The 26,869-nt window shown below is 36.2% G+C and overlaps 1 protein-coding gene and 1 non-coding gene across 8 annotated transcripts in view; both read left to right on the forward strand.

Moving 5' to 3' along the window:
- Positions 1–23,308, forward strand: part of LRCH2 (leucine rich repeats and calponin homology domain containing 2) — a 134,572-nt gene extending 111,264 nt beyond the window's left edge. For 2 of the 7 annotated variants that reach the window (XM_051827272.3, XM_051827274.3), the window contains 7 exons: positions 1,904–1,948; positions 5,868–5,918; positions 8,770–8,827; positions 9,593–9,705; positions 9,893–10,030; positions 10,190–10,267; positions 20,239–23,308. In XM_051827272.3, coding sequence (XP_051683232.1) covers positions 1,904–1,948; positions 5,868–5,918; positions 8,770–8,827; positions 9,593–9,705; positions 9,893–10,030; positions 10,190–10,267; positions 20,239–20,358 — 603 coding nt within the window. In that variant the 3' untranslated portion in view covers positions 20,359–23,308. Of the gene's footprint in view, positions 1–1,903; positions 1,949–5,867; positions 5,919–8,769; positions 8,828–9,017; positions 9,226–9,592; positions 9,706–9,892; positions 10,031–10,189; positions 10,268–20,238 lie in introns of those variants that run through there. The other 5 variants (XM_051827273.3, XM_051827275.3, XM_051827276.3 and 2 more) reach the window with 3 other exon arrangements.
- LOC127485059 (small nucleolar RNA SNORA35) lies at positions 6,292–6,420 on the forward strand. The gene has a single exon (XR_007912257.1). It is a non-coding gene; the product is annotated as a small nucleolar RNA SNORA35 (small nucleolar RNA).
- Positions 23,309–26,869: the final 3,561 nt, after the last annotated feature.

Raw genomic sequence — 26,869 nt, forward strand, 5'->3', positions numbered from 1 at the left:
CCTTGTGTTTTTTCTTTTTTCTTTTTCTTTCTTTTTTTTTTTTTTTTTTTTTTTTTTTTTTTTTTTTTTGCACATGCCAACTTCATTAAGTGGTTCTCTGGAAAACTGGATTGAAAGCATAGTGAAGCCATATCAGGCATCAGCTGCAAAGAACATGCTGATAGATGAGTGCTAGTTGTAAAAGGAGAGACAGTGGAAGGATGTATGCTTTATATTTGTAATCCCTAGTACAGGTCCCAGTCTGTGCTTGAGATATCAATCATCTGTTCTCCTAAAGGTTGTGGAAGCTGCGTAAGTAAAGGGGACTTATTCCAAGCAAAAAGTTTGGACAAAATTTGAAAATTAGTAGAGTTTTTTCAATAGAACAGTCTTCAAATTGCAGGCTGAAGATTTATCTGTCACTGCTTTGCAAACTCATTTACAGTGATGAGGGATCAGAAGAAAGAACTACTAGATGGATATTTGGCACAACAGTTAAGACGCTGCTTGGTGCACCCACATCCCATATTGGAGTCCCTGGGTTTGAATCCTGGCTAGTCTTCCAATTCCAGCTTCCTGTTGTTGTGCATCCTGGGAGGCAGTAGATGATGGCTCAAGTACTTGGCTCTCTGCCACCCATGTAGGAGAGCCAAATGGAGTCCCCAGCTCCTCGCTTCAGCCTGTCTCAGCCCTAGCTGTTGCAGGTATTTAGGAAGTGAACCAGCAGATGGAAAACTGCTTTCTCCTTCCCTCCTACACTCCCTCCTGCCTCTTTTTCTGTGTTTGCCTCTCTGCCTTTTAAATAAAAATAAATATGGCCGGCGCCGCGGCTCAATAGGCTAATCCTCCGCCTAGCGGCGCCGGCACACCGGGTTCTAGTCCCGGTCGGGGCGCCGGATTCTGTCCCGGTTGCCCCTCTTCCAGGCCAGCCCTCTGCTGTGGCCAGGGAGTGCAGTGGAGGATGGCCCAGGTGCTTGGGCCCTGCACCCCATGGGAGACCAGGAAAAGCACCTGGCTCCTGGCTCCTGCCATCGGATCAGCGCGGTGCGCCGGCCGCAACGCGCCGGCCGCGGCGGCCATTGGAGGGTGAACCAACGGCAAAGGAAGACCTTTCTCTCTGTCTCTCTCACTGTCCACTCTGCCTGTCAAAAAAAAAAAATAAATAAATAAATAAATAAGTAAAAATTTTAAGTAGAACAACTCCAGAGGTTGTCATACTGCATTTTCTTGATTCTAAGAAACATTTTCTTAGCATTCTTTTTTTCATAGTATTCTTTTTGTTGAGCATGTTATTATCTCTGTGTCTTATTGTAAAATAGGCCTAATGCTACTTACCCCATAGGATTGTTATGAAGATTAAATGGGTTAATATATGTACTGGTAGATAATTAGTAGTAGTGTAAATGTTAGCTTTTATCATTATTGTACAGTCTGTATATTAATAAAAGGTAACGTTTTTGTCCCAAAATCATTGTTTCTTATCAATGGATAGCATCTATTAATATATAAGAATAGTGAGATTATAGACCAAGTGTGAGATAATGGGAGCCTGGGATAAGGCAGTTGTGAAAATTCAGAAGAGGTAAGTCAGAGAAATTTCAAAAAGAATTGACTTAATGACATTAGATATGTGAATTAAGAAAAAGAAAGACTCTAATTAAGACAACCCTCAGATTGCAAACCTGAGTGAATGGGAAGTGGGATTGATTTAGTCAGGAATTTTACTTGAGATATGTATAGTACTTAGAACAATTCCTTGTGCATAGAAAGCATTATATAAGTTAGTAGTAGGACATTTAAACTGGTCACATAAATTTAATATCAAGTAATTTAATAAAAGTAGTAAAACATGAATAAGACATAACTTCCTTGTAGAGATTCATATGCAAAGAAAAGTAAAGTATATGTTTTGAATATTTTTCAGTATAAATCAATGAGGAAGAGTTCAAGTGGCAATGAAAATGATGAGGTGAGAAAAGGATAATCTTAATTATTTGAAATGTTTACTTTTCACATTTAGTTGCTTCAAAGTAAAATGCATTTCATTTTTCAATTTCTTTCTTATTGATTGAATATATAGCTTTCTGCAATAGTAACAACTTACAGGCATCATCATACAGCTGTTAACTGAATCATGCAGTTTCCCATCTGTCCTTTTGAACAGAATTTCTAATAGTTCAATGTTAGAATTTTATCATCATTTGTCTTGGACCTGTAATCCATGCTTTATTACCTTTTCCTATCTTTTATTTTCCTAAATCAACATGGTAGTCAATTGAGATCTTTAAAGAACTCCTTTTGGGAACACTTTCCACAAATTCTGTGTATACTATTTTAAAACTCAAAATTAGATTTCCATGAGAGTATTTTAGGCATGGAAAGCCAAGACACTCTGGGGAAAAAAAAAAAAACAACTAAATGAAAGATCTCCGCGAGTGAGATCCCAGTGGAAAGAACGGGTCATCAAAGAAGGAGGTACCTTTCTCTGAAGGGAGGAGAGAACTTCCACTTTGACCATGGCCTTGTCTAAATATGATCATTTAATTGGCATGTGGTATGATGGGGTGTGACTAGGACAATGAGATTTTTAGTTTCTTGTGTGAACTTAATGGGTAGCCAAGGTTGAAAAAAACTCAGTGAAATCATCATTCACTGTCTGACTAGAGCAAGGATTAGCAAACTATGGCCCAGGGAGCACATCTGGCCCTTAACTTTGTAGTACAGTTTTTTTTAAAAAATGTATTTCTTTATTTGAAAAGCAGAGTTACAGAGAGAGAGGTCTTCCATCCGCTAGTTCACTCCCCAGGTGGCTGCAACAGCTAGAGCTGCGCTGATCCGAAGCCAGGAGCCAGGAGCTTCTTCCAGGTCTCCCACATGAGTGCAGGGGCTCAAGGACTTGGGCCATCTTCTGCTGCTTTCCCAGGCCATAGCAGAGAGCCGGATTAGAAGTGGAGCAGCCGGGACTCGAACCAGCGCCCAAACAGATGGCAGCACTGCAGGTGGCGGCTTTACCAGCTGCTCCACAGTGCCGGCCCCTTTAGTACCATTTTATTGGAATTCAGCCATATCCATTTACTTATAGCTGCGTTTATATTACAGTTGCAGGATTCGGTAGTTGCCACAGAGATCATGTGTCCCACAAATCATGAAATACTTACTACCTGACCTTTTACAGAAAATACTGGTTAAACCCTAAGTTAGAGATTTACTTTGCCTACTCTCTCTGTCCCCTCTTATGTCTTTTTGTCCTTCTTGCTTAGTTATATAATCAGTTGCCAAGACCTACTCTTTATTTTTTAGTACAGAAATGTTGTGTATACTTTTCCTGTCTCCATTTTTACTGTTTCTACTTTGGCAGGGTCCTAATGATTTCTTGACTGGACCACTGCAGTACTTAACCCACTCTTCTTTCATTCTCCAGTCCATTCTGCTTACTGCAACCAGAATGATCATTTCTAAGAAAGCAAATATAATCAGGCCATTTCCTTCCTTAGGAACATTCAGTTTCTCCCCATAACGTATAAGGTAAATCCCAGGTCCTTCTTGGTCAAGCCCCTACTTACCACATCAGCCTCAACTCACAATTTGTGAGTTTGTCTTTGTTCTTGTCTTCTCATCTTACAGTGTGTTCTTTTTCCTTCTTTTTATGTTGAACATTCTATTTTTCTACAGTTTCTACTTTTGCAAGAAACTTGCTTTTCTCCAACATACCCACCCCAAGAGCCCCTTATCTGTCCCTTGTAATATACCGTGCATAGCCCTATATTGTCCTAAGATTGTTGTATCACCTACATACATTAATGTATTTTGTTCTTAGACTGAGAGATTCTTGAATAGACGATAGCATTTACCAAATTTTAATGCTGCCACTGTGTAGCCTGGTGTCTGACATATAATAGGTAGCCAATAATCATTTGTTGAATGAATGAATGAATGAATGTTCTATTTGTTATGCATATTCAAGGTTAAAATATCAAGACTTATATTTGGTTGGCATTAGAATAGTCATTAAAATCATGGGCCATTTAATATTTTATTCAGTTAAATTCTTTTTAATTATTTCTAAGCTTATGTTAGACACACATAGTTTTCCAGATAAAAGTACTTATTTGGGTAATTGAACTTTTTTTTAACTTTTATTTAATGAATATAAATTTCCAAAGTATAGAATATGGATTACAATGGCTTCCCCCCCAATAATGTCCCTCCAACCCGCAACCCTCCCCTTATCCACTCCCTCTCCCCTTCCATTCACATCAAGATTCATTTTTGATTCTCTTTATATACAGAAGATCAGTTTAGCATACATTAAGTAAAGATTTCAACAGTTTGCTCCCGCACAGAAACATAAAGTGAAAAATACTGTTTGAGTACTAGTTATAGCATTAAATCTCAATGTACAGCACACTAAGGACAAAGATCCTACATGAGGAGTAAGTGCACAGTGACTCCTGTTGTTGACTTAACAAATTGACACTCTTGTTTATGGCCTCAGTAATCACCCTAGGCTCTTGTCATGAGCTGCCAAGGCTATGGAAGCCCCCTGAGTTCACCGACTCTGATCATATTTAGACAAGGCCATGGTCAAAGTGGAAGTTCTCTCCTCCCTTCAGAGAAAGGTACCTCCTTCTTTGATGACCCATTCCTTCCACTGGGATCTCACTCGTGGAGATCATTCATTTAGGTTTTTTTTTTTCCCCCAGAGTGTCTTGGCTTTCCATGCCTGAAATACTCTCATGGGCATTTCAGCCGGATCCGCATGCCTTAAGGGCTGATTATGAGGCCAGAGTGCTGATAGGACATTTGCCATTCTATGTGTCTGCTGTGTGTCTCACTTCCCATGTTGGATCATTCTCTCCCTTTTTGATTCTATCAGCTAGTATTTGCAGACCCTATTCTTGTTTATGTGATCCCTTTGGTTCTTAGTCCTATCATTACGATCAATTGTGAACAGAAATTGATCACTGGGACTAGTGAGATGGCATTGGTACATGCCACCTTAATGGGATTGAATTCGAATCCCCTGGTATGTTTCTAAGTCTACCGTTTGAGGTAAGTCAGCTTGAGCATGTCTGGAATTGCACATCTCTTCCCTCTCTTATTCCCACTCTTATATTTAACAGTGATCACTTTTCAGTTAAGTTTCAGCACTTAAGAAGAATTGTGTATTGATTACAGTATTCAACCAAAAGTATTAAGTAGAACAAACAAAAAAAATACTAAGAGGGATAACATATTAAGCTGCTCATCAACAGTCAGGGTGAGGGCTGATCAAGTCACCATTTCTCATAGTGTTCATTTCACTTTTTTAGTATTTTTTTTTGTTCTAGTGCCATTGGTTGAACTCTGTAATTAACACACAATTATTCTTAGGTGTTTAAATTTTAACTGAAAAGTGATCCCTGTTAGGAATTTGGAAAACGTTATGTTGAGTGAAATAAGCCAATCCCAAAGGGACAAATACCACTTGTTCTCCTTGATAGGTGACAACTAACTGAGCACCAAAAAGGGTAATTGAACTTTTGCATGCCTTTATTAACATGTCTCAGATTGTAACACATCATTGCTATTATGTGAAGATGGTTCTTCACAAACTTTAAGATACTTCGGAATCATATATGTGTGTATATATATATATATAGATATAGATAGATATTCATTCTGATTTGGTGTTGATTAGGGCCTAAGATTCTGTATTTCTAACGGATTCCCAGAGGATAACTATGCTGGTGTTTACAGAGCACATGTTGACTGGCAAGGTGCCAGATGGTGTGTTCCAGAGTCTGTCTTTACCAGTTGATCAAAATAATTTTCATTTTTCATTTTATGTGTTTAAATCATCATTTGTATTTTAATTTCATCTTTCATCTTTTATTTTTATATTTTAGCAAGACAGTGATAATGCTTATATGTCACCACAATCTCCAGTATCGTCTGAGGTACAAATTCTGGTTTTATATGTTAAATGTGTTTTTTCATGGCTTTTTTTTTGTGTGTGTTTTCTGTAGGGTTTTTCCCTTGCCTCTTCTCTCTAACCTCACCTTTTCTTTTTGCCACATAATATATTCAATCATTCAAAAATCTATGTTAGGTTAGTTTGTATAAACCTTCTATAAAGGATTCTAAAAATAACATGTTTGGTATAAGTATTCATAATAATAGCACTTTGTTTATGATTTTCTATGGAAACATCTCTGTATAACAGAAGATAATTTACTTTATGAAAAGGGTACTTTTTAATTCATCCATATTTTAAAATAAATTATGGATTTTAAGAATAGCCTTAACATTTTAAATTTGAAAATAGCACTTCAGCATTGTGCAATGGCCTTTGGTTTTTCTTGTAACCAGTTAGGTCTGAAAGCAATGCAAGAGAAACTTCCTTTTTCCACGAGAAACATCCCTGCAGTGGGTTGTTCCTATCGACAAGAGGTTACAAATTCCCTGCATCTTAGACCTAATTTGAGAGCATGGGGAGAACAGGTATATGGAAATTACAGTTTATACTCTGGTAGTTTGGATGATTGATTCTTCTAATTTGATTAAACCTATTATTTTATAACAAGAGATACATTTTGAAAAACTCTAAACAGTCTCTTTTCTACTTCAGATTATACTACTTACTATTCTAAAGTGTATCAGTATTAGTAAGTAAATGATTAATTGTTTATTTGGTGAATTCATGACTGTCTAAATATTTGGATGGTTTCAATTAACTGAATAATTTTAGATAATATTTTGTTATGTGTAGATGATGTTACTTTTTTTAAGCCAAGATTTTTTTTTTTATTGTTTTGAGTGAGTTGCATTATAAAACTTTTAAACAGACTCGGGCAGGGTCCCATGTTGTAGAGCAGCAGGATAAGCCACTGCTTGTATTGCCAGCAACCCACATTAGAGTGCTGGGTTTGAGTTCTGGCTACCCCACTTCCAATCTGGTTTCCTGTTAATGTGCCCGAGAAGGCAGCGGATGATGACTCAAGTACTTAAATCCCTGCCACACACACTGAAGACTCAGATGGAGTTCCCTGCTCTTGGTTTCAGCCTGACCCAACCCCAGTTTTTATGGCTTTTTGGGGAGTGAACCAGCAGTGGAAGATTTCTCCCTCTCTGTCTTGCTTACGCTCCCTTGGTGATTCTCTGCCTTTCAAATAAATAAATAATTCCTTAAAAATGGACTTGGGCATTAGTTTTATAAACATGCTTCCAAATTATTTGTATGCTAGGTAAAATGGTATACATACTTCTGGAAAATACTTAAAATTAGGATATTCTCATCATCCTAGTTATTGGCACATGCTTTTGTAAACCTATTCTTTAAGTTATAACACACGTGACTACTACTTAATTGCCTAGTTGCTCTGTGATTTTATGGTCTAGAAATTCATAACACTTCAATCAATATAATTATGACAAACTCTGAGACTTGTGGCTAGACAGGGTGATAAGAACGTGTTTTGGTTGCGCAAATAATAGCCTGAACTGTGTATCATGTCTTTTTTTTTTTTTTTTTTTTTGACAGGCAGAGTTAGTGAGAGAGAGAGAGAGAAAGAGAAAGGTCTGCCTTCCATTGGTTCACCCCCCAAATGGCCATTATGGCCGGTACACTGCGCTGATCCGAAGCCAGGAGCCAGGTGCTTCTTCCTGGTCTCCCATGCGGGTGCAGGGCCCAAGCACTTGGGCCACCTCCACTGCACTCCCGGGCCACAGCAGAGAGCTGAACTGGAAGAGAAGCAACCGAGACAGAATCTGGCACCCCAACCGGGACTAGAACCTGGGGTGCCAGCGCCACAGGCAGAGGATTAGCCTAGTGAGCCGTGGCACTGGCCTGTGCATCATGTTTACTAGCAGAAGATTCAGATAATCTACAGAATCTTGAATGCTTCAATTTCATGTGTGTGTGTGAAAGGAAATTATTAAAACTAGTACAATGTTTTACTATAAACGAAGTGCTTGTTCCTACATTTGAACTTAAAGGCAGTCCCTTGAACTATATAGCAGCTTCATCATTTTACAGCTAAAGAGACTGATCACTTCCCCAAGGACTGCTCTCGTTAAATGGTACAGAAGTGATCCAGAAGCCTAGGCCCTACCTATGTCATAGAGTTGTTGCACCAATTCATTAAGAAGCTCCTAAGATTACATTATTTTGTCATGTTACAATTTAGAGTACTTTATTTAGTTATCTCATTTAATCTTCATAACTCCATTTGAACAATAAACAATCACAAATAAATGTTTTTCTCAAGATGTAAGCTAAGCTGTGTGACTGACTCAGTTCAGATTTGTTTAATGTACCATAAATTTCTCCACAGCACACCACTGTTCGAAAACAATGTGCAGTAAAATGGAAGCAATAGCAGATTATCATCTGTCATTCTGCAGCCCCTCTTAGTTTGAATATGTATATTGGCCTCAGATTGTCCACTGTTAAGTGTCATATCTATAGCAGATACTGAGTAAATGTTGCTGGATTCACATATCTTTTCATTGTTGCTTATTTCATTTCTTTGGAGACTTTAATCTCATTTTTTCTTTTTTTGTACTTCAGTAATGATTTTCATTTTTCTTTATTATGGGAGAAAAGTATTTAAAGGCATGCACAATCAGATCATTTAGCAAATATTTATTGACCTTTAAAAATGTATCAGCTTGAATTGAAATGTAAGTTACTTTCCTTTACTCCACTAATTTTGGAAAAAAAATTAGTACTTTCTCAAAATTGGAATAGATAAGAATAAGTACCTTGATTTTGAAAGAAAAGAGGTTTTATTTGCTTTCTTTTTTTAGGAATATGACAGAACTGATGGTTTTCCACATGGCCCCTTTGGCTTGAAACCTAGATCAGGTAAGTATATATTCTGTAAATAAAATTTATTCCTTATGCTTGAAACTAGAGTTTCCCAGCTTCCGTGGGGTTGACTCCATAGTTTTAAGTACACATAGATTCTTTCCCCTCTCCCAAAAGTAATTTTCTCTTAACCTTATTTGTCTTTCCAATTCCCATTCCCATTTCTTTCTTCCTCTTTACCTTCAAGCTCCTGAAACCTCAGCTTTTTGCCTTAGATATACTGCAGTCTTATTTCTACTCTACTGTGACTGCTGTTAGAATGACCACTCTGCCAGCAGACCAAACACTGTTTGAAATTATAGCACTCCATTTTATTGTGGTTTTAAAAAAGGGATCTTTTCGCATTTGGCAAGCCCAAAAGAAAATGGATCCATGTTACTTGGCAAGGTATTGAATTATAGTTTTTATTCCTGAATAACTGTATTGACCTTCAAGAATAATTTCCTTTTTCTTTAAAGATAAAAGGCTGACATTGTGTTCAGTAATCATCAGTAATCATTTTTAACCTGGGTCACAAGTATATAATAATGTATATTTAAGTAAGAACATGTATAGGTGGTATAAATCATTACATTTGTCTTCCCTGTTGCTTTTAAATGTACAAAGAAGTAGAGTTGAAATATATTTTAAAATATTTAGACTGTAAGTAATAATGTTTTATGTAATTTTGTACTGATACTTTTTAATCATGCCTCTTTCCTCATCCGTTGTTGCTCCTTCCTATTATTTTTGTAACGAGTTAGAAAATTTCTATTTTTATAGCTTTCAGCCGATCTCCTCGCCAGGAATATGGGGCAGCAGATCCAGGATTTACAATGAGAAGAAAGATGGAACATTTACGGGAAGAGCGAGAGCAAATACGACAACTTCGCAATGTAAGTTAGATTGACCTTTCAGATTCACTCTGTAGAAATGAGTTTTCCTTGGAAAAATAATAATGTATGTGGATTTCATTTTCATTGTTTTTTTAAAGTTTTTGGACTGTGTGACAATTAGTCATATAAATAATATAATACATATGTTTAGATGGAATATAAATGATTTATACTCATTTCTTTGTAGAATCTTGAATCCAGGTTAAAAGTAATTTTGCCTGATGACATTGGAGCTGCACTGATGGATGGGGTTGTTCTTTGCCATTTAGCCAATCATATAAGGCCACGCTCAGTAGCTAGTATTCATGTACCATCGCCAGCAGTGGTAAGTTTTGTCTTCAGTTTGTTAGTTCTCCAATGAAAGATACCACTTCTTAAAACTGTCTTAAATAATTTGCCTCAGTAAGTTCAATTTTCAGTTTTGATTAAGTTCTGTATAAAAAAAATCCCTTAAACTATACCTTTGTCCTCCTTTTCTTTACAGCCCAAACTGAGTATGGCAAAATGTCGAAGAAATGTAGAAAATTTTCTTGATGCTTGTAAAAAGTTGGGTGTCTCACAGGTAATTGTTACTTATGTGACAAGATGATCATTTAAATATTAGCTTATTAAATGCAAACTAGGGTTTTTTTCACAAAAGCAATGAATAATGATTTCTGAACATGAAAATGAGCACTTCCTCTTGATACATTTTGCTAAGCTCCAGTATTAACTGTAATAGCAGCTATCTAATGAGTGTTTTTAAGCTACTTTTAAAGTCCTTTATAAAACAGCCACATAGACAAGCATATGACAAGCATAACTTAACTGACCACTTTACAACTTGGTTGTGATGTCATTGGTACCATCATTTTCTGTACTGGAGGACAATTGGGCTCCTTTGTAAATCCATGGATTCTTATGGTAAGATTTACCTTCAGTGTGAAAGCATTTAAGCTTTATTTCAAATGTCAAGAAGGTATTATGGAACAGTGGGTTAAGCCACCACTTGGGATCTCCACAACTCATATCAGAGTACCAAGATCTTCTGCTTCTGAGCCAACTTCCTGCTCATGCACCTGGGAAGGCAAAAGATGATGCCCCAAGTATTTTGGATTCCACCACCCAGATGGGCTATCTCAGTGGAGTTCCTGGCTCTTGGCTTCAGCCTGGCCCAAACCAACTGTTGTAGCCAATTGGGGAGTGAACCAGTAGTTGGAAGATTGATCCTCTCTCTCTCTCTCTCTCTCTCTCTCTCTCTCTCTCTCTTTCTCTCTGTGTGTGTGTGTATATAGGGCCCAGCTTTTGCAGGGATCTGGGGAGTGAACCATTGGATGGCAGTTCTTTCTTTCTTTCTATCACTCTGCCTTTCAAATAAATACATAACATGAATGAAAAATTTTTAAAAAGTCAAATTGGAAATCTTAGTACCATATTATAGTAGTATGTTCACTGGAAAAACTTGGAAATTTATAGTAATCAGTTTATGTTTCGTGTAATAATTGTAGTACTAAAAATGAATGATTAAAACATTATTGTAAGTATATAATACAAATGTATAATCAAAATACTGCTGATTTTGAAAACATGATAAAAGTAACCTGAACATGGCTGGCAGTTTAGTGAAGTGACATTGTTATCAGATCACAATCAAGTTCTTCTGTTAAGCTATCTTTTGAACAATATCATTATAATCTAGTCTACAAATTCTACTTTAACCTCTTTCCTCAGGTGAATATGTATAACTTAACTTTGTAGAAGGTCAGTTAATTACTGTGTAATCTAGAACCTACATGCTATTTTCTACCTCTTCTCTATGCTTGACATGGTATTTTAAAATTTCGTGGTTTTTTTTTTTTTTTTCCAGCAATATTTTTTTTTAGGATTTATTTTTTTGGGTGCTAGTGCTGTGGCATAGTGGATTAAGTGACAGCCTGCAGTGCCGGCATCCCATATTGGCACTGATTTGAATCCCAGCTGCTGCACTTCCAATCCAGCTCCCTGCTAATGCTCCTGGAAAGATTGCAGAAGGTAGCCCAAGTACTTACATCCCTATACCCATGTGGGAGGCCCAGATGAAGCTCCTGGCTTCAGTTTGGCCCAGCCCTTGCTGTTGTGTTGCAGCCATTGGGGGAGTGAACCAGTGGTTGGAAGATTGATCATCTCTGTGTGTGTGTGTGTATGTGTGTGTGTGTGTGAGGAGGTGTGTGTGTGTCTCTGCCTATACCACTCCTTCTCTGTAACTCTTCCTTTCAACTAAATACATAAAGCTCTGCCTTCTGCTGATCTACTCTCCAAATGGCCACAACAGCCAGGACTGGGCCAGACCTAAGCCAGAAACTGGGAGCTTTTTCCACATCTCCCATGGAGTAAACTGTGTATGATTGTTTTTCCTGCCTTCTTGCATTCAGCTTAATTAGCTGAATTAAATTAATAAATTTATTATATTATTATTAAAAAATTAAATAGCTGAAACATGTAGTAGGTGCATGCTTACATTTAAAGAAAGTGCGAAACTCTTTTTTGAAGTATTTTTACCATTTTACATTCCTGTCAGCAGTATATGAGAGTTTGTGTTCTTCCACAGCCTCACCAACATTCTGTATGATCAGTCTTTTTAAAATTTCATTCATTTAAATGAATATGTACTGCCTTGCCAGCAGTTTTATTTAGCATCTCCTTGTACACAAATGATGTTGATTATCTTTTTAAAGTCTATTCTGTATCTGTGTATCTTCTTTTTTAACGGATGTGTTCTAATCTTTTGTCTATTTTTAAAATTTGGGTTTTTTAAATTGAGATTTCTTTTTTTAATTAGTTTATTTATATAAAGGGAACAAATTTCAGTATTTCATATATGATGGTTTTAAGAACATAATGATGCTTCCCACCCTACCTTCACTCCTTCCCACCTTCCCTTTCTCCCACCCTCTGTTCTCTTTCCTTCCTTATTTTTCTTTTAATTTTTGCAGTGACATACTTTCAGTTTACTTTGTAGTCATATGCTTAACCCTGCACTAAATAAAGAATTCATTAAGTAGTAAGTAGAAAATCAGCTGTTTGGATTTTGGACAAGGGCTATAAACAATAATCAAATCTCAAAATGTCAATTTCACTCATATACATTATATTTTTTTGTACTCTGTATATTAGTTACCACAAATCAGGGAAACCATGATATTTGTTTTGTGAAGACTGGCTTATTTCACTGAGCAAAAAGATTTCCAGTTGCATCCATTTTGTTGTGAAAGCCAGAATTTCATTCTTTTTGATGGCTGAGTGGTATTCCATTATGTATGCATGCACCAAATTTTCTTCATTCATTAGTCAATTGATGGACATCTGGGCAGCTTCCATATCTTAGCTATTGTGAATTGATCTATAGTAAACATGGCCATACTAATAACTGTTTCATATACTGATTTTATTTCTTTCGGGTAAATTGCCATGAGTAGAATGGCTGGGTCATATAGTACATCTATATTCAAATTTCTGAATAATCTCCACACTGTCTTCCATAATGGTTATACTAGTTTATAGTCCCATCAATGATGTATTAGGGTACCTTTTTCTCTGCATCTTGACCAGCATTTGTTATTATTAGATTTTTGTATCATAGCCATTCTAACTGGGGTGTGATGAAACCTCATGGTGGTTTTGATTTGCATTTCTCTGATGGCTAGTGATCCTGAGCATCTTTTTTTTTTTTTTTTTTTGACAGGCAGAGTGGACAGTGAGAGAGAGAGACAGAGAGAAAGGTCTTCCTTTGCCGTTGGTTCACCCTCCAATGGCCGCCGCGGCCGGCGCGCTGCGGCCGGTGCACCGCGCTGATCCGATGGCAGGAGCCAGGAGCCAGGTGCTTTTCCTGGTCTCCCATGGGGTGCAGGGCCCAAGCACCTGGGCCATCCTCCACTGCACTCCCTGGCCACAGCAGAGGGCTGGCCTGGAAGAGGGGCAACCGGGACAGAATCCGGCGCCCCGACCGGGACTAGAACCCGGTGTGCCGGCGCCGCTAGGCGGAGGATTAGCCTACTGAGCCGCGGCGCCGGCCCCTGAGCATCTTTTTATTTGTCTGTTGGCTATTTGTGTTTCATCCTTTGAAAAATACTTGTTCATATCCTTAGCCTATTTCTTAACTGGATTGCTTGTTTTGTTGTTGTTGAGTTCTTTGAGTTCCTTATATATTCTGGATATTAATCCTTTATCAGATGTATAGTTTGCAGATATTTTCTCTCATTCTGTCAGTTGCCTCTTGGCTCTGTTGAATGTTTCCTTTGCTGTGCAGAAGCTTCTTAGCTTGATGTAATCCCATTTCTCTATTTTTGCTTTTATTTCCTGTGATTCTGGGATGTTATCCAAGAAGTCCTTGCCCATACCAATGTCTTTCAGTGCTTCCCCTATGTGTTCCTCTAGTAATTTAATTGCTTTGGGTCTTAATTTTAGATTTCTGATCCATTATGAGTTGGTTTTTGTATAGGGTTTAAAGTAGGGGTCTTGCTTCATACTTTTCGCACACAGAGATCCGATTTTTCCAACATCATTTGTTGAAGAGACTATCCTTTGAGTGATTTTAGCTCCTTTGTCCAAAATTAGCTGGTTCTAGATGTGTGGGTTAGTGTCTGGGGTCTCTAATTTGTTCCATTGGTCCACATGTCTATTCTTGTTCAAGTACCAGGCTGTTAGGAGCTGTCGATAAAATCCTTTTTCAGATCTGTGATTTGAAAATATTTCATCCCAGTTTTTGGATGGCTTTTCATTCTCTTTTCACAGAGTAGGAGTTTTAAAGTTTTTGTTGTACAGTTTATCAGTTTTTAAAATGGATTTACTTTTCATGTCAGACCTAAAATATCTTTATATACCCAAAGTCACAAAGATTTTTTTCCATGTTTACTTCTAGAACATTTAAAATCTTAGCTTTTACATTTAGTTCTATGATCCATTTTGAGTTAAAGAATTGAAATTCTCCTATTTAAAGCCTATAATTGGATATATGCATTGATATGATAAACATTTATTGAGACATAATTATCATACCATCACATTCACTGATATAGTATGCAATTAAATGATCTTTATTGTAGTCACAGAGTTGGGCAACAGTTAAGAATAATCTAAGTTTAGGGTATTTTTGTCACTCTAAAAAAAAAAAACTTTAACCTATTAGCAATCTTTCCCATATTCTGTCTCTATGGATTTTCTTATTCTGGACTAATGAAATCATACAATATAGCTCTTTTGTGTCTGACTTATGTAACTTTGTGTAATGTTTTCAAGATTCATCTATGTTGTAGCATAAATCAGAACTTCATTTCTTTTTATTGTTGGATAGTATTCCATTCTGTTTATAAACCATATTTTCTTTACATTCATCAGTTAATAGTCATTTAGCATGTGTATTGCTTATTATGAATAATACTGTGATATACATTCTTGAATAGGTTTTTATCTAAACACTTTTCAGTTCTCTTGGTTATATACCTAGGAGTAGAATTGCTAGGTCTTATAGTAATTCTATTTTTATCTTTTTGATGAATAGCTAAGCGTTTTTAAAATGGCATTACCATTTTAACCTCCCACTAACAGTGATTACTGTCTATCTCTTTGATTATAGCCAACCTGTCAGGTGAAAAATGATGTCTCAATGTGATTTTTATTTCTGTTTCCCTAATAGTAAGTGATGTTTAGCACCTTCGCATGTTTGTATCACACACACACATACACACACACACACAGTCCTTGGAGAAGTTTCTACTCAAATCCTGTGTCCATTTATTAATTGGTTTATTTATCCTTTTGTTACTGAGTTCTAGGGGATCTTTTTACATTCCAGGTACATGTTGCTTATGAGGTATATGATTTTCAGATGTTTTTCTCCCATTCTGTGTCTTGCCTTTTCATTTTTTTGATTTACCATTTGCACCATAGAAGTTTTTAATTTGGTGAAGTTTAATTTATCCCTTTTTCTTCTGTTGCTTATGATTTTGATATTATATCAAAGAAAACATTGCCTAGTCTAAGATCATGGAGATTTACATCTATATATTTTTTAAAAGTCATATGGTTCAAATGTTCTTTTTTTTAACTTCAGTTTTGTGTATGATATGAGGCAGGTTTCCGTATTTATTCTTTTGCATTTGGATGTCCAGTTTCCCCAGCACAATTTGTTGCTAAGACTCTTCTTTTCACCAATGAATTATATTGACAGTCCTGTTGAATATAAATTAAATGAGAATGTAAGGCTTTATTTCTGGACACTCAGTTCTTTCCCATTTAATTCCTTATGCCAGTATAACGCTATCCGACTACTATGTCTCTGTGATATGTTTTGAAATTTTTAAGTGTGCGTGCTCCATCTTTGTTCTGTTTCAAGGTTGTTTTCATTTTACTGGATGCCTTCTTGCATTTCCATATCATTTTTGGAATTAGTTTGCCAATTTCTGAAAAACATCCAGCTGAGATTTTGTTAGGGATTGCATTTAGGGATTGCATTGAATCTATAGAACAATTTGGGGAATATTGTCATCTTCACAATACTTAGTCTTTTGATCCATAAATGAGATGCCATTCCATTTAATTATATCTGCTTAAATCTATTTTAGCATTTTGTAATTTTCAATATATAAGCTTTTACTTATTTTGTTAAATTAATCCCTTAGTGTTTTATCTTTTTTTGCTACTTTGAATAAAATTATTTCCTTAATTGCTACTGTGTAGAGATAGAAGTCATTTTCTTTTACTGATCTTGTATTCAGAAATCTTGTTGAATTCATTTATTTGTACTTAAAATTCTACTGTGTTTTCTTTATGACTTTCTCCATACAAAATCATGTAACCTGCAAATAGAAGTAATTTTATGTCTTTCTTCTCAATTTGAATGCATTTCATTTCTTCTTGCCTAATCCTGGTTAAAATCTCTGGTATGATATTGACTAGTGATGATAACAATTGATATCTTGTCCTTGATCTTAGGGAAACCATTTACTATTTCATCATTTATTATTATACTAAATCTGTTTTTTTCTTTCTTTAATTATTTATTTGAAAGGCAGAGTGATGGAGAGAGCGAGAGAGTGCACTTTGGATAATATTCTATCTTGCTTACTATACTACAGATTTGAAATCAAGTAATGCTAGCCCTCTAAATTTGTTTTTTTTAAAGCTGTTTTGGCTAATCTGGGTCCATTGCACTTCCATGTAAATTTCACAATTGTTCTTCCCATATCTTCTAGTACATTGTTGAATAAAAGTATTAAGAGTAGAGGTCACTATCTTGTTGTTGATTCTTTTGAGGAACTTCACTCATAAAGATGATGTTAGCTGAGGATTTTTCATAGTTGACTTGAATCGGGTTGAAGAAGTTCCTTTCTGTTACTAGTTTGCTGAAGTTTCTTATCAGGAATGGATTTTGGATTTCACAAAATATTTTTCTCTACATCTATTGAGGTGATTTGGTGCTTTTAGTTTTAATTATTGAGTTACAAATAACACTGATTTTTAGATGTTAACACTAGATTGCTGGGCCACTTGGTTATGGTGGATTTTGTTGTTACTGTGATTGTTATATGTTGTTGGATTCAGTTTGTTAAATTATTTTTTAGATATTTATTTATATTTGGAAGACATAGAGACTAAAAGAGACAGACAGACATCTACCAGCCACTAGTTCACTCTGAAAATGTCCATAATAGCTGGGACTAGGCCAGGCTCAAGCCGGGACCCTGGGTAACAGGAACCCAATTCTTTGAGTTATCTAATCTCTTGCCTGCCAGGGTGTGCATCACCAGCAAACTGGAATTGGAAGCAGAACTAGGACTCCAGCCCAGATACTCTGATGTGGTATAAATCCCTGTGGGATCCTAACCACTGCACCTTCTGTCCATCCCAAAATTTGTTAAACTTTTGTGTAGACTTTTTGCATCTGTGTTCATGGAGATATTTTTCTTTTTTAATTTCTTTGCCTGTTGGTATCAAGGTAATGCCAACCTAATGAAATGTCAAGAAGTATTTTCTCCTTTACTTTCCTTGAAGTTCCTGTCTCAAATTCAATATTGTTTGTTTTTTAAATATTTAGTCAAATTCTTTAGTGATCCATCTGAGCCAGGAATTTTTTTTTGTGGAAAGGTTTTGAACTACCATTTCAATTTATTTAATAAATATATGGTTATTCTTGTTATCTATTTCTTCTTATATGAGTTTTGGTATGTTGTGTCTTTGAAAGAATTAGTCTATTCTATCTGCCAGGCTTAATTTTCATAGTTATTTTTAATGTCTCCTGGTTACCATTTTTATTAATTATAGAATATCTTCTGATGTCACTTCTCTGATTCCTGATACTGGTAATTTGTGCAGTCTCCTTTTTCCTGTTTAACCTAGCTATTGGTGTATGAATTTTTTAAAATTTTACCACTGAATTTTGTTTTGTTTTCTGCTATTTATTGTTTTCCTCTCATTTTCATTATTCCCATTTTTCCATCAGTTGAATTACTCTTCTTTTTACTTAAATTTTTTTTATTTGGAAGACACACACACACACATATACACACAAAGGGAGAGTGTGTGTTTTTCCATTGTATAATTTACTCCCCAGATGCCTGCAATAGCCAGGGTTGGGCCATGCCGAAGCCAGGAGCCAAGAACTCCATCTGTGTTTCCTGTCTGTGTGGCAGGGCCTCAAGTACTTGAACCACCACCTGCTATATCCCAGGGTGTGCATTAGCAGGAAGCTGGAGTTGGAAACAGATTTAGAACTTGAACCTGGGCACCCTGATGAGGTGCAGGTATCCCAAGTGGCATCTTTGCTGCACCAAACACTCACCTCTAATTTACTCTTTTTCTGGTTTCCAAGGTGGAGGCAGAAATCATTGATTTGAAATCATTCTTCATTTCTAATGTAAATTCAGTGGTTATTTGAATAAACAGAGTATCAGAAAGGTAGCAAATGTAGCAGTGAAATTGGTGATGAGATGTTTTTTGATAACTATTGGATATCATTAGTACTATTTGTGACTTCATTATGGAAGTAAGAAAGAATGACAAAACTGTTGTGATTCCCAGATTTATGCCAATGGAGAGTGAATAGTGTATTACTAAATGAAATATAGAATACAGAATCTGGACGAGTTTATTTAATGAAGAGATATTCCTGCTCTGGACACATTGATTTTTGAAGTGTCTTTTTGACATCTGTTTGACTGTATCAGTTGACATTTGTATCTGGGGCTTAATACACACATCTTGGGAGGAAATAAAGACTTAGAAATCTTTATCCATATGGAAGGATATTTAAAACTATGGGAATGGATGAAAATACCAAGCAGAGGATATCATATAAAAAGAGAAAAGGGTGAAAAGTCTAAGTGAAATCTTAGAAACTTTTAGGATATTAGATCAGTGAAGGTTAACAAAAGCTAATGCACAGTTGCTATCAGGAAAACTGAAGAAGTAAAAGTATTGATGCCCCAGAAGACAAGGGAGGCATAAGGTCTGAAGAAATGTGGTAAGTAATGGCATGCTGTGATATGGTAGTCAAGTGGAAATGTGTACAATTTGGCATTTAAGAAAGTATTGATGATTGTCATTGAAGTAATTTTAGCAGATTCTTCAAGGATAAGTATAAGATAGCAGTGATTGGGGCCGGTGCTGTGGCACAGTGAGTTAAGCCACTGCCTGCAACAGGGGCATCTCATATGGGCACTGGTTCAGGTCCAAGTCCTGGCTGCTGCACTTTCCCTGCTAATGGTCTGGGAAAAGCGGCAGATGATGGCCCAAGTGCTTGACCTCTGCCTACCATGTAGGAGACCCAGATGAAGCTCCTGGCTCCGAGCTTCTGCCTGGCCCAGTCCTGGTCATTGCAACCATTGGGTAATGAACCAACGAATGGAAGATCTCTCTGCTTCTCCCTCTCTCTTTGTAACTCTGACTTTTAAATAAATAAATAAATCTTTAAAAAAGATATCAGTGGGAAAGGCAGAAGGGGTGACCTATTTTTTTTTTTTTTTTGACAGGCAGAGTGGATAGTGAGAGAGAGAGAGACAGAGAGAAAGGTCTTCCTTTGCCGTTGGTTCACCCTCCAACGGCCGGCGCGGCCAGCGCGTTGTGCGCTGATCTGATGGCAGGAGCCAGGTGCTTCTCCTGGTCTCCCATGGGGTGCAGGGCCCAAGGACTTGGGCCATCCTCCACTGCACTCCCTGGCCACAGCAGAGCTGGCTTGGAAGAGGGGCAACTGGGACAGAATCCGGCGCCCCGACCGGGACTAGAACCCGGTGTGCGGGCGCCGCAAGGCGGAGGATTAGCCTAGTGAGCCACGGCACCGGCCTGACCTATTCTTTTAAGAACGTTTTCTATATGGAGAAAGATGTTTAAGTGTTGAATGACAGATTTCAGACAAGGCCAACGCTACCCTTTCTTAGTATAAGTTAATAATTGAAACCTTAGAATTGTGTATTTTTACTTGAAATTTTACAGAAAATGTGCTTTAAAAATTTGTTTCTGACTGAAGTTTTATTATACTACTAAAAAAATAAGTGCTCAAATATCCTTTTTCCTCCCCCTCAGGAAAGACTGTGTTTGCCTCATCATATTTTGGAAGAACGAGGTCTTGTGAAAGTTGGTGTCACTGTTCAGGCACTCCTTGAATTACCTACAATCAAGGCATCCCAGCTTTCTATGGCTTGATACAACATTTTACAATTTTAATGTTAGTTTAATTTATTTGAAGTAATTTCAGATTTCTCAAATTTATAAATAAGAGTGTCACCTCACATCAAAAATAGTTTGCCTTAGGTAGAGCCTTAGGGTTTTAAAAAAATATATATTAAAACATCAAATTTGAACTTTGAGTTGCCCAAATTTCTTTCGGGAGAAAACTGGATTAATTTAATAAGAGTTTTTGATAAATTCAAATTCTCTTTTTACTAAGTCAGTTGATAACCTTTAGCTTTTTTCAGAATGCCAATTGATACTAAACTTAAATGTATTTTCAATTTAATAACCACATTAGGTTTAGTTTTTTTTACATCAAAGCATAGTAGCAAACATCTGGATAAAGGAAACCTTTTTTTTTTAAGCAACTTAAAACTGTTCTATATTTGAGTTATTTAATATGCTTCTATTCTGGTTTATACACAATTTCTTCAAACTTTGGTCTTAGTTTTCTAGAAAAAAAGTAGTAGAAAAAACAGAACTCTGGCTTTATATTAAATTCTTTTAGTATTATAGGTTGGTGCCAAAATATTTTAAGTTGTATTGTAGATTGTTTACATGTGAAGTGCCTGTGTAATTGATGACTCTTATATAGTCTTAAGCAATTTTGCAATTTTCTTTTTATGTATTAATAGACTCAATGGAACTTTAAAATATTTTAGTAGATTTTGTAAGGTCAATAATATGTGAGGATTTAACTATCCATCACAATTGGACACTTGTGATTTTTAGTTAGTCCATTGCAGTTTTCCTTAAATTGGTTATTTCATGTTGTCAAAAAAGCAATGTTAATATGCTTAATTTATGCTATTTAATTTTGCAAAACTTAATCATCTTTTAAAATGTATTATTTGAAGAGTATTTTATTTCTGTAATGAAAATGTTACACAAAACAGTAACATTTTTGAGAACTAGTGAAGTACTGATTATCAAGGACATTTTGATACAACTGCCAAAGTTTGGGTTTATATATTGATTTTTAGAAACATTATGTCAGTCCTGCCTTTAGCTATATTCAGAAAGTAGCAAATGAGAATAGATTTTTTATTTGAAATCTGGCCATTTGTGGATCCTATACACCTTATGATTCTCAATTAACTTGGTGTTGAAGTAAACACAGACCATTCCATAAATATTTTTCATAATATACTTTGTTACATAAAGTCCTTGTTTAATTTAGAGATGGATAAATATATGTTGGTAATTGTGCAGGAATTTTTCAAAACCATTACTGTAATGAATAACTCAGTTCCTATAGGAGAACCTTAATAATTACTTTTATAGTAGCCAGGCAAGTATCATATCTTAAATATGTGATCATTTGCACTTGTTACCTCTTAATATGGATGCAACTTACTAAAAATGTTGGCCTTGGTATTTCAAAGGGTATACATAAAAGGTAGAATTAGTGTGCCAAATGGTATAGTAAGGGTTGCTTTAGGGACAACTCTACATTTTTTGATGAATTGCCATGAAGCCATATAATTATATTTTGGCTTTGGAACACAGATGTGTTCTTTACATTCCCCAAAAGTAAAATTGGAGCTTGTAAAGAATTAAAGCTTCTTATTACCATAAAGTTAAAAAATTAAATTATTAGTAATTTATTACTTTAAATATTTGAGCTAATTAGTTATTATTTTTCAGTTGGACCTAAGCGCACACACACACACATATATCTCAGTAACATAGTCAATCTCCCTAATGAAAACTTGGATAATAAGGGTAAGAAATGTTAAATACCTTAGTTGATGACTTTTTAATATAAAAATTTGACTTACAAATTAAGTGACCAGTAAAACTGCAGCATTCATACTTCTTTCAGTTATCATGTTATAGAATTCCTTATTAATCTGTTAATTCTTTTATAAGTATTTTCCTGTTTCATATCATTGAAATAGTAGTAAAATTATAGGTCATCTTCTTACTCATTTCACTTGTGAGTTAATTATTCTTTATAGAGAAAATACACTAGAACCACACTATGCCATTCTTCACTGCAAGAGCAAAATTCCATGTAACACGGGTCCATTTGAGGTGGATACCATAGCAGTTCATCAATACTATTGTGCCAAAAGGCAACGCCACCTCTAAAGCAGTTTCATGGTATAGTCTCCGAGGACAATATTGCACCAAGGCTCTGATGTACTTCTTTTAGTAGTTAAGTGTGACATTTATTCTAAATGTTTTATGGTTATTATATATTTACTTCATCAGTTATTGGATTAAGAATTATCATTATTCAAATGGGTTTGTGATTTGATGAGAGGTAAATAATCAAGCTAAAATATTTTATCAGGCCCTAAAAATTCAAGATAACTATTTCTGTTAAATTTTACCACTGTATGGCACAAGAAAGAAGTGATGTTGGATATGTTAGAATTGAAATGAGTAAAAATGCATTACTGTTTGTTTAATAACTATCTTTATAGAATGCTAGTTTAATGACTTTTCTAAATGAATTTTTTGAAGAATTCAGAAATGTTTGTATTGGTCACAGATCTATCAATTGATTTTCTGATGCATTTAAAAATAAATGGAACACTAAATGTATATTACCGATGCAAACTGTGGATAAAGTTGAATGAAAAAAATTTAAGTCTTGGATGTCTTTTCTCCTTCTCTACCTCCTTTCTCACCATCCATCATGGCATCCATTTTTTTGTCAGTATTTGATAGCTTGTGTCTATTTTCCCCAGTATGAAAAACTAGACTTTGAGAGGATATGTTCAAACTAAGTTGTTTAAGACTCCAGATTCTCCTTACAGCATGTAATTTTTAGTAGGTAATGTCTTCTGTTGAAAAAAGATTTTTTTCTAAAAATCCTCACAATATAATGTTACCTTTTATAAGATAAACTCATTTTGTGTAATATAAACATAGGAGAAAACTTTACATAAATAAATGGTAAATATTATTTATATGATGATTATATGATTATTTTTATTGAAAATTTTGATACTCTGTATGATTGAATTGCCCTTAGGCTATCTAATAGACATTTTAAATCTTTCATCTTCAAGTAAGTCTAATTTAAATATTCACATATTTTATTAAAATAACTTATTGATGCATCCAAAAAGCAGAAGATCATTCAGGTAAATGTTATTAAAGTTAATATTTTCTCAGTACCGGCGCTGTGGCATAGCACCTAAAGCCACCGCCTATAGCACCTACATCCCTTATAGGCACCGGTTCAAGTGCCGGCTGCTCCACTACCAATCCAGCTCTCTGCTATGGCCTGAAAAAGCAGTAGAAGATGACCCAAGTGATTGGGCCCCTGCATCCACGAGGGAGACCCCAAGGAAGCTCCTGGCTCCTGGCTTTGGATCTGCCCAGCTCTGATCATTGCTGCCATTTGGGGAGCAACCAGTAGATGGAAGACCTCTCTTTCCCTCTGCCTCTGCCTCTGTCTCTTCCTCTGCCTCTGCCTCTGCCTCTCAGTAACACTGCCTTTCAAATAAATAAATAAATAAATATTTTTTTAAAAAAGATATTTCTGTCTGTTTTAGAGTTATTCAACCTAAACCCTGAAATTTAAAAAAGTATATAAGTAAGTAAGTAAATATTTGGAGTAAACTGTTTGAAAACTATTCTAAGTTTATCATGGAAGCTTGAATGATGTTTAAATAATGGCACTGAGTTTGTTCTCTGCTTTAGGAAAAGTACATTTAAAAAAAAAAGATTTATTTATTTGAGAGACAGAATTACAGACAGAGAGAAGGAGAGACAGAGAGCAAGATCTTCCATCCAATGGTTCACTTCTGCAATGGCCAGAGCTGGGCCGATTGGAAGCCAGGAGCCAGAAGCTTCTTCAGGGTCTTCCTCATGGGTGCAGGGACCAAGGACATGGGCCATCCTCTGCTGCTTTCCCAGGCCACTAGCACAGTGCTGGATTGAAGTGGAGCAGTAGGGACTTGACCTGCAGCCCATATAGGATGCTGGCACTGCAAGTGGCGTTTAACCTACCATGCCACAGCGCTGGCCCCAGGAAACGTATGTTTTTAATATTTTCCATGAAATTGTCCTAGAATGTGCAGGAACCTATCCCATCATCCACAACATTACAAGAGAAGATGTATTACTTTATATTAGATTAATTTTGAAAGGCCTAGATAGCAAATTGACAAATTAGAAAATATCAAAAACCATCTTTTTTAAAATATTTTATTTATTTGAGAAGTAGAAGCATAGAGAGAGGTCTTCCATCTGCTGATTCACTCCCCAAATGGCCCCAATGGCTAGAGCTGAGCCAATCTGAAGCCAGAAGCCTGGAGCTTCCAGATCTCCCATGTGATTGCAGGGGCCCAAGGACTTGGGCCATCTTACACTGCTTTCCAGTAACATTAGCAGGGAGCTGGACTGGAAGTGGAGCAGCCAGGAATTGAACCAGTGCCCATATGGGAGGTTGGCACTGCAGGTGGCAGCTTTACCTGCTATGCCACAACACTGGCCTCACCATCTGTTTTTCAGGTGTTATCTTTTCTATTCCTATGTTTAAAACATGAATGAAAGCTATGCTTGTAGTGTTTAAAAAGCTCAGAATTTCCAGGTGTTTCTGTGTGTATTTGGTACAGGGCTTCAGCTCTTTTAATAAAAGTGAATCCTGTGGGAAAATGAGAATTTAGAGGTTATCAGAATATTGATATAAGTAGTTTAGGATGAGAAGTTGCTGACTGAATCATTTGAAAGTTACCAAAGTAAGAGAGCATTCTTTAAAATGTGATCATTTTTCAGTTTAAGTTCATAATTGATCATAAAGATAGGATTAAGTGTCAAAGGGATCACATAAACAAGACCAGTGTCTGCTAATAATAACTGATAGAATAAAAAAGGAGAGAACGATCCAACATGGGAAGTGGGATACACAGCAGACTCATAGAATGGCAGATGTCCTAAACAGCACTCTGGCCTCAGAATCAGCCCTTAGGCACTCTGATCTGGTTAAAAAGCCCATGAGAGTTTCTTACGCATGGAAAGCCAAGACACTGTAGCAAAAAAGTGACCTAAATGAAAGATCTCTGTGAGGGAGTCCCAGTGGAAAGAACGGGTCATCAAAGAAGGAGGTACCTTTCTCTGAAGGGAGGAGAGAACTTCCACTTTGATTATGGCCTTGTCTAAATAAGGTTGGAGTTTGTGAACTCAAAAGACTTCCATAGCCTTGGCAGCTCATGACAAGAGCCTCAGATGATTACTGAGGTCATAAATAAGAGTGTCAATTGTTAAATCAACAACAGGAGTTACTATAAACTTGCTCCCCATGTAGGATCTCTGTCCTTTATGTTGTATAATGTAAGTTAATGCTATAACTAGTACTCAAACAGTACTTTACACTTTGTGTTTCTGTGTGGGTGCAAACTGTTGAAATCTTTACTTAATATGTGCTAAATTGATCTTCTGTATATAAAGATAATTAAAAATGAATCTTAATGAAGAATGGAATAGGAGAGGGAGTGGGAGATGGGATGGTTGTGGGTGGGAGGGAGGTTTTGGGGGGAAACGCTGATATAATCCAAAAGTTGTACTTTGGAAATTTGTATTTATTAAATAAAAGTATAAAAAAATTAAAATTAAGGGCCGGCGCTGTGGCTCACTTGGTTAATCTTCCGCCTGCAGCGCCAGCATCCCATATGGGCGCCTGGTTCTAGTCCTGGTTGCTCCTCTTTCTGTCCAGCTCTCTGCTGTGGCCCGGGAAGGCAGTGGAGGATGGCCCAAGTGCTTGGGCCCTGCACCCGCGTGGGAGACCAGGAGAAGCACCTGGCTCCTGGCTTCAGATTGGCACAGTGCACTGGCCGTAGTGGCCATTTGGGGGGGTGAACTAATGGAAGGAAGGCCTTTCTCTTTCTCTCTCTCACTGTCTAACTCTGCCTGTCAAATAAAAATAAATAAATAAAAATTTCAAAAAGATTATTTAAAATTTTAAATTATTAATGTAATATTTTCTTGGTTTCTCAAATGCATAATTTGGATTATCCTGTCATTTAAAGTTAGAGAAAAAGGAATTTATTTTTAAATTATTTGATTTATATGTATCAATTATCTACCTAAATAGATGGGAAATTTTGTTGGGTATTTACATATGTAAATACATAAAGAGAAATAGTTTTTTCAGTAGCAAACTGAATTTACTAAATCTTGGTTCAGATATCTCTGTTATTCCTAGCACAAATAAATGCAAAATATTTCTGAAGTAGTAATGAAAGTTAGGCCCTAGGGCAATGATTCTTTAAATTTTAATACTTATGTGCATCACCTGAGTATCTTATTAAACAAATACAGTTGATTCAGTAGGTCAAGAGTAAGGCTGGTCCAAAGACAAATTGTAGTAATAAGGTCTTCTAGTCACTTTAGCCTCATAGTAATATCAATTTATTTTACAGTACTCACAGTAGCTTAGAATTTTAATTGATTTTCTAAGATCTTTATAAAAAATACTTAAAATGTAGTAATTGGTCTCTGTTCTGAAATGGATTCTACTTTACTA

The sequence above is a fragment of the Oryctolagus cuniculus genome, chromosome X (genome assembly GCF_051225735.1).
Source record: "Oryctolagus cuniculus isolate XC-2025 breed Fujian yellow rabbit chromosome X, ASM5122573v1, whole genome shotgun sequence".
Taxonomy (NCBI): Eukaryota; Metazoa; Chordata; class Mammalia; order Lagomorpha; family Leporidae; genus Oryctolagus; species Oryctolagus cuniculus.